Source organism: Eurytemora carolleeae, unplaced genomic scaffold (assembly GCF_000591075.1).
Source record: "Eurytemora carolleeae unplaced genomic scaffold, Eaff_2.0 scaffold2113, whole genome shotgun sequence".
NCBI classification, from domain to species: domain Eukaryota; kingdom Metazoa; phylum Arthropoda; class Copepoda; order Calanoida; family Temoridae; genus Eurytemora; species Eurytemora carolleeae.
In genome coordinates, this window is record NW_019398006.1 from 1 (window position 1) to 7285 (window position 7285).

General features: G+C 31.9%; 3 protein-coding genes across 3 annotated transcripts in view; 1 reads left to right on the plus strand and 2 right to left on the minus strand.

Annotated features, from left to right (window-relative positions):
* Positions 1-2136: 2136 nt before the first annotated feature.
* LOC111716577 (zinc finger protein 62) lies at positions 2137-4106 on the minus strand. The gene is made up of 2 exons (XM_023492060.1): positions 3902-4106; positions 2137-3570 (listed from the first exon to the last, which is right to left on the minus strand). The coding sequence occupies exons 1-2, from the start codon at positions 4074-4076 to the stop codon at positions 2687-2689; spliced, it is 1059 nt and encodes a 352-aa protein (XP_023347828.1). The 5' UTR covers positions 4077-4106; the 3' UTR covers positions 2137-2686.
* The window catches only part of LOC111716575 (uncharacterized), a 26914-nt gene continuing 23331 nt past the window's right edge, over positions 3703-7285 (plus strand). The window contains exon 1 of the mRNA XM_023492058.1: positions 3703-3707. The gene's annotated coding sequence lies outside the window, so the exon portion shown is untranslated. The remainder of the gene's footprint in view (positions 3708-7285) is intronic.
* Positions 5471-7102, minus strand: LOC111716576 (replication initiator 1). Its single transcript, XM_023492059.1, has 2 exons — positions 6858-7102; positions 5471-6464 (listed from the first exon to the last, which is right to left on the minus strand). The coding sequence occupies exons 1-2, from the start codon at positions 7084-7086 to the stop codon at positions 5563-5565; spliced, it is 1131 nt and encodes a 376-aa protein (XP_023347827.1). The 5' UTR covers positions 7087-7102; the 3' UTR covers positions 5471-5562.

Consider the following 7285-nt stretch of genomic DNA (forward strand, 5'->3'; position numbering starts at 1 on the left):
ACAGGACTACAGGACTTTCATCCAAAAATCAACTACTAAAATTTAGCAAATTTTTTTTTCAGATGGTATTTGCAACCAGGCTGGTTATGACGTCATCACGGAACTTTGCGAAGATTGCGACTGGCATGCCATGCGCGGAATAAAATAGATATTTTACAAAAACTAGAGTCATCGTCTTATATATCATTACTTTAAAGACGAATTTAGATTTCTACAAAGCTTTCAAACAAAATGGATTGGATACACAAACATGGAAGCTATGAGAAGCTGTCAAAGAACAGATTCTTTTTGTTTACTTCTAGTTTTAAAATTTAAGTAGAAAAGTCGTTTTCATTGTATTGATCTAAAGACCGACCAATGAATATAAATTAATTTTACACACAAAAAGAATTTTAATCAATAAGTTTTTGCCTACTTCCAAAATCACATAGATGCTCTGCTTGTATAGAAAATTTGTAACACAAAATATACATATATTCTTTTTTACTGAAATCTTGAAAAGTTGAAACATAATTTAAACCCTAATAACACGTTCCTGTATAGTATGTAATAACATAGATTAATAAATACATTCTGAGTTCAAAATATCATTTATTTGTTAGATGTATTGATAATTTAGATTAGACGTGTTGGGATTAATATTTGTCATTTTAGATCATAAGTTTTTTTAGATATTGATCCTATTGCTCTATATAAAATTTTATATATTGATGGTCAATACTTCAAGCTCTTTAATTTTTATATTAATGCCAATACTTGCAAGATTTTTATTTTAGATATTTAGCTTAAAGCTGTAATGAAGAGGTTGTAAAAAGTATATCTGGCTTGTCTGTCGAGTCTGTCAGTTTGAATCGGAAAAGCGTCAAAGCGGCTGAACCGATTAAGCACACATTTTTTGTGGGAACTCACATAAACCAGGGATAATTATACTGAATTTCCTTTTTGTTATCTTACAATTTGGGTTGTTAGTTTTGGTTTGTTTTTAAAGGGAGTGTCTGGCTTGACATGGTAGTTAAGCTGAAAATGCAGTATTAAAGAGATTTTTTTTTAGGATTCATTTGAGACTTATCAGACGTTTTTACGGTAAGTATTTCGTTCAGCAAGAACGGAAATTCAATATTTAAAACTTATCAAAGATTGTCCATTTTGGAGGGATGATTTTGAGAATCAGTTTTTTTTATTATTAATTGACTACGAAAAATGTAACAAAAATTCTACAGTAAACTAATTAGTTCTTAAGGAACAGGTTGAGAAAATAAAAATTAACCCTAATCATTGAAAATAAGTAATCTTATTAAGATATTAGTTTCTGTAATTTCGCAATGTATACACATTATTGTATCTCTTGCATGCAGAAAGATCAGCACAAAAGAGTAATACTTAAAGTATAATAAGAAGTTTCGAAAGTTTTATCTAGGTTAATTAAATCTGATTGTATGGCTTTACAAATGCTTAGAGATCTTTCAATGCTTTTCATTTGAAATTAAATATTTTTAAAATATGAAATTTTTCTCAACAAGGGTCGAATAGAAAATTTCATTCAGAGCTACTCACAAAGGAAGAGACTTAACGGACGACTGTTGTCTTCATGACTCCCCACAACCGCTAACTTTTTTCAATGGTAAAAGAATTAAATTATCCCTCAAAGCAGAAGCCTCATATTTAACCATGGGATCGTTATATTTGTTTTAGGTCGTCTTTACGGTAAACCTGTTGATATACCGTGTCCCACGTCATATTAGATAGTCAATTAGTCGATGTTACGATTTTAGAGACTAATCAGAAAATTTAAGAAGAATGGATAATTTTGAAAAATTTAATAAGAATTTCCTTGCGGAAAATGCTAGGGTTTTCGAGTATTATGGCTTTATTTTGGTGTTAAAACTTGGAGATTATCTAATGTGATATAATTTAATGATATGGGACAGAGCGTATTAAAAAATGGGTCAATATCTTAGCATGGTACAAATGGTTAAGCAGATAATCAAATTAAAAGATGTATATTTTGAAAAATTCTAAGATGAATATAGAACATTAGATCAATCTATTTAACAACAGATCGATAATTTAGATCTTATTGTTCAATTTTCCATTACTATTATATTCAGCAAAGAAAACTCCTCTTACTTCTCAATCTAATTTTTCAGACCTTTTATTCTTACAATGGCAAACAAAACATAATAACATTAAAAACAGCTTAGCTTTTTAAAATCTAGAATTATAATTTATCTTTTAAGTATATAACAAGGTTATTGTCGGAACTAGCGCTAATCTTCAATGAATGATCCCGATATATTGTGTGACAGCTATTAAATTCTTATCTCTCAATTTTAGTTTTTCCTTCCTGGATATCCACGAGGAATTAATATAATCCGTAGGATTTCACAAGATACGGAGAAATATTTGATCCCGGGATTTACACCACAAAAGTTTTAACAATGCACTAAACAAAATGAATAATTAAGAAAATAATTAAGAAAACAAAACAAAGAATTAATTAAATAAAAATAGTCATACTACAATTTTGAATTCGAATACTAATTTAACACAAACTAAATTTTCTATATCGAGCATCGGCCAAAATTCGATTTTTTTTAATTAATAGTTTAATTTGACCTTAAGGCTAAATGTAATATAAATCCACTCCCAAAAAATGTGGGGTTTATTAAATCAGAGGTTTACTAGGTCAGTGGTGTCTTTTGTGCGATCTTAAGGCCGATGGGTTTTTAAAGAGAAGTCCACAATGACTACAGGGGTAGGGAATTTTTTCATGTCTAACTCTTTTATGCTGCTTCATTGCTGAAAGATAACCAAAAGTATCTCCACAAATATCACACGTGTGAATAATTCCAAGGTGGACAGTTTCTGTGTGATTAAGCAGAATATTTTTATAGAACGTGGAGAAATCACATTGATCACATTCAAGCCTTAGATGATAGTGTTCAGAATTGGTATGATCTCTTCTTTCAAAAGTCGAAGGGAAAAGGCGTCCGCAAATCTTACATTTAAATCCTTTGCTTCCAGACTGAAGTTTCTTCCTCTTGTATTTTCTTTTACGATTCCGTCTTAATTCTTTCTTCCAATCATCGTCTTTCCCAATGGCGGTCTTAACATGAACTTCGGAAGCAGTATGGGTTGAATTGCGTTTTTTACGTTGTGAGGGAATTACTTCAGGAATAAGTTCCTGTTCTATTACTGGAGGTTCCTGGAGTATATTCCAATGTTCCTGTTCAAGAGCCTGGTGTTCCTGTTCATTTTCCCAGTTTTCCTGTTCAATTGGATATTCTTCATTCTGCCAGGAGTCCTGAATTGGATCTGGATCATCCAGCCAAAATTCAGGTTCACATTTAATAATTTGAACAGGATTTCCGGTCATATTTTCAACGGATTTCTTCTCTATTGCAGATTTTTCCTGGACTGAATTTGGTGGATTTTTTGAAGATTGTAAATCTATGTGATAGACGTCATGAATACGAATCTGCTGTGTTGGAGGGAAGATCGGTTTGATGTTAATCTCTGATGAGAAGACAGATTTTTCGATAGATTTATTCAAAATTTCGCCGGATTCAACTAAAATTGAACAAATTAATTGCTTCATACTTCTTATAACATTATTTTATTTCCAAATCATTACAAAACAAATTAAAAAATATAGCATTTTATAATTTGCCCATAGAATTATTAAAAAAAATCAAATTTTAAAAGAGGTGGAGGGTGGCCGGGGGGAGCTGAGGTCATTTTTCAAACTATGACCCAACCTCGCCAGCCATGCTTTGAACAAAATAAGCTACAGAAGAACATCCCTCGAAATGACTTAATCATGGCTCCAACTCCTCCAACGAACTTATGCCCTGAGTGGATTCTAGTTGGAGCCATTTTACGTCAAGTGAAATGAGTTTACCTGAACTATTAAGCTGAACACGTGTAACATCAAAACCGGTTTCAGATCTCAGCTCTTCGAGCAGGTTCTCCAGTCGCTGTGCGAAGAGGTGTATACGGTATACAAGATTGTTATTTTCTCGTTTAAGATTTTCATTCTCCTCCTTCAAACCCTGCCCATGCCTATCCGCCTCCATTTTGATTCTGAAATTTAACTAATTAAATTCTCAGAAATAAAAATTTCAACATATTTGAACACAATATGACCGTACTAACATGTAGAAAAGATTTAAGAGATCTCAATTTTTTATATATATCTTGAAAATAGGGTTGTTGGGAAAATGGCGAGAAAAATGCGACAGTATCTTCCATATTATTGATTGAGAAATCTTAACCAAGAAAGCATCTATGTTTTCGAAAATTAAAATGGAGAATTAGTTAATTTGAATTAAGTTATATTCAAAGGTAAATAATTGTTAAGAAATTTTGCCCCCCTTAAAAAACGACAATTCAGAGACAATTCTCTTCTGTCAATTTAATTTCTAACGTTTTATAACTAGGTTTTTCTAGAATTAGCAGTGGAACCAGATTTCCTACAGAGAAGAGGAGATCATAAAATTGTAATATTTTAAACCTTCAAAACCCACGCAAAATGAAACTTTAAAAACGTAAAACACAGGGTTAACATGAGATCAAAACATGATACGGAGTTACATTTAATAAAAACAGTAGTAAAATACTGATAATGATTAATGACTCTCAAATGGTTCAAACAGAAGTATTACAGACGAGAATTTTGAATTAACGCTTTTATTTTATCAATAAATAATAAATATAATATGAGATTAAATTAGTTTCAAAATTAATAATTAAAACAATATTTATCAATCAATCAAAATTTACTATTTTTTAATTTCAGGGTAAAAATTTAATTTTGTCAAACAACAAAAAAAAAATATTGATTTCACCATGCAAAAAGTTTGCTAACTAATTCTATCGAAAATGACAAAACACTTTGGCCGGTATTTAAATTTTTTTATAACAAATCTATGCAAGAAAGAACTGTAAAAGAAAACCAAAAAACATTCCCGAAAGGAATGTGCAAATATATTTATTTTCTATTTCTAGTGAACGGTTTTATTTGTGTTTTGGTTGTAAATAAGTAAAATTTAGCATGGTGTAAAAAAATGTAGTCAATTACATTAATTTATGTATGAACTAAAACTGACGAAAATTTGGCTAGGCTATAATAAGATTGTAAGTTACGGTTTCCACCTGCAAAGTTAAAACTTTTAATCTTAAGAATATTTAACTTTTTTAATGAAAATTTTGAAAAAAGAGAAGATTAATTCAAGACAAATTAAATTTTTTCTTACAAATTCAAACATTAAATCTAACATTGGGGTTTCAAATGCACACTTTTAAAATACATAATTTCGCATTCACTCATTTATTTGTGAAAACGTCAGTATGGTTTGCAAATTTTACATTTAAATGGTTTGTAATTATTATCTGCCCTTACCAAGAAATTTAGGTACAGTGTTTGTTACTTGTACTAATGTTTTAAATACAACGCTCAACAGTAAAGAAGAATCACTAATGCATATTAAAACCAATATTAAGAAAAAGAACTAATTTTAGGAAGTTATTATTAGCCTTTTCCGTTTAGACCATCGAAAAAACTTAAAAATAGAATTTATAATGTTTGCTTTTCTTGTGATGCTTAAGTGCATGTTCATCTCTCGCCACATACTCGCATTGATCACATGGGAGAGTAATGTTCTGATGTTTGCGTCTATGGTGTCGACCCAGATTATAACTGTCCCCTGCAATATAATCACACTCGTCACAAGGAAACCTGACAAGATTATGCTCCACTTGTTTGTGTAAACCCAACCGCTTATGACTAGCAAAAACATTTCCACATTCATCACACGAGAACGGAATTCCGCACTTTTGATGAACCCTCTTCACGTGCCGGCGCAGTTCCGCGTTATTTTTCCCAGTAAAAGCGCATCTAGGACATGAAAATGTAAGTATTGGATGTTTAGTTTTCTTGTGATTGTTGAGAGCAGATTGAGTGGTGGCCAGAAAGTTGCAGAAATCGCAGACCAGCATCTTGTTTCCAGAATGTACGATTGATTTGTGACGTTTCAGCGTGGATTTGTCCAAAGCAAAGTACGCGCATTTATCACACATAAAAGCTTCCTTTCCTTCAAATGTATTTTGCTGAAAATCTTCTTGTTGATAAAACTGATCTGTTCCTTCCTCCACATTTCCTGCTAGAGTTGGAAACTCCACAACCTCCTGGTAATCTTCATCTCCAGGGAAATCAAGATCGTTGGTAGGATCATCCGATGGATCCACAGGATCAGAGGGATCAGCTGTATCTTCAGGATCAGCAAAATGTTCGATCTTTAGAATCTTTGTAGGATTTATCATTTCCGTAGGATCAACCAGGTGTAGGGGAGAAATTATAGGCGAAGGATTAAACAGTTGTGAAGGATCACTCAGATTTGATGGATTCATTAGATGTGAAGGTTCTTCTATCATATCTTCAGTAGGATCAGTACTTACAGTCTCTTCTGAAAATAGTTTAAAAATATACTTATTCTAACAGGTTAAAAAATAGGATTTTAGTCCCTATATTGTTTTTTTAACCTTCCACCCCGCACCCCTCCTATAATTTTTTTTCCACAAAACTATTGTTGCACATAAAATTCAACTTTATTTATTATTATTCCTAAATTAAATTAGGTTAAGCACATTTCTGGGCCGAGCGCGGCGGCAAGGATATTTGCTTAGTTTAAGAAGCATGTATTAAAAATATAGGATGGGGGGGGGCCTTAGAACCCATTACTAGAAAATAACCAACGAAAGCGTTCTTTCAGACCAAGGAAAATGAGAGTGTTTCATTCATATGCATGCCCATAACCCCCATCCCTACATCAGAATTGTGTTCTAGGCCTGATACATACCTTCTTTAACCTGAGTTTGATCTGTGGAATCTCCAGCAAGAAAAATCCGCGGAGATTTCCCCGTATATGCCAAACCCGTTTCAGATTTTAGCTCGTCTAACAAGTTTTCTAGTTTATTTGTAAACAATTGAAATCGATTTTTAAGTTTCTGATTTTCCAATTTCAGGTTTCGGTTTTCATCAAACATTCTGCCGTTCTCTTTCAGGAGTATTCGGTTTTCCACCTCCATTGTGAACCAATAACTTATTTCTGAAAATAAATAATTAATGCAAATATTAAACCTACATAAATAAAAGATCAACCACTATTTAAAAACTGTATTTAATATATTAATATGGACGGACAAATCATTTAAGAAATAACTATCTATACAATTTACTTGCCAGTCTGTTTGTATTCCAAAAAACGTCAAAACGGCTAAACTGATC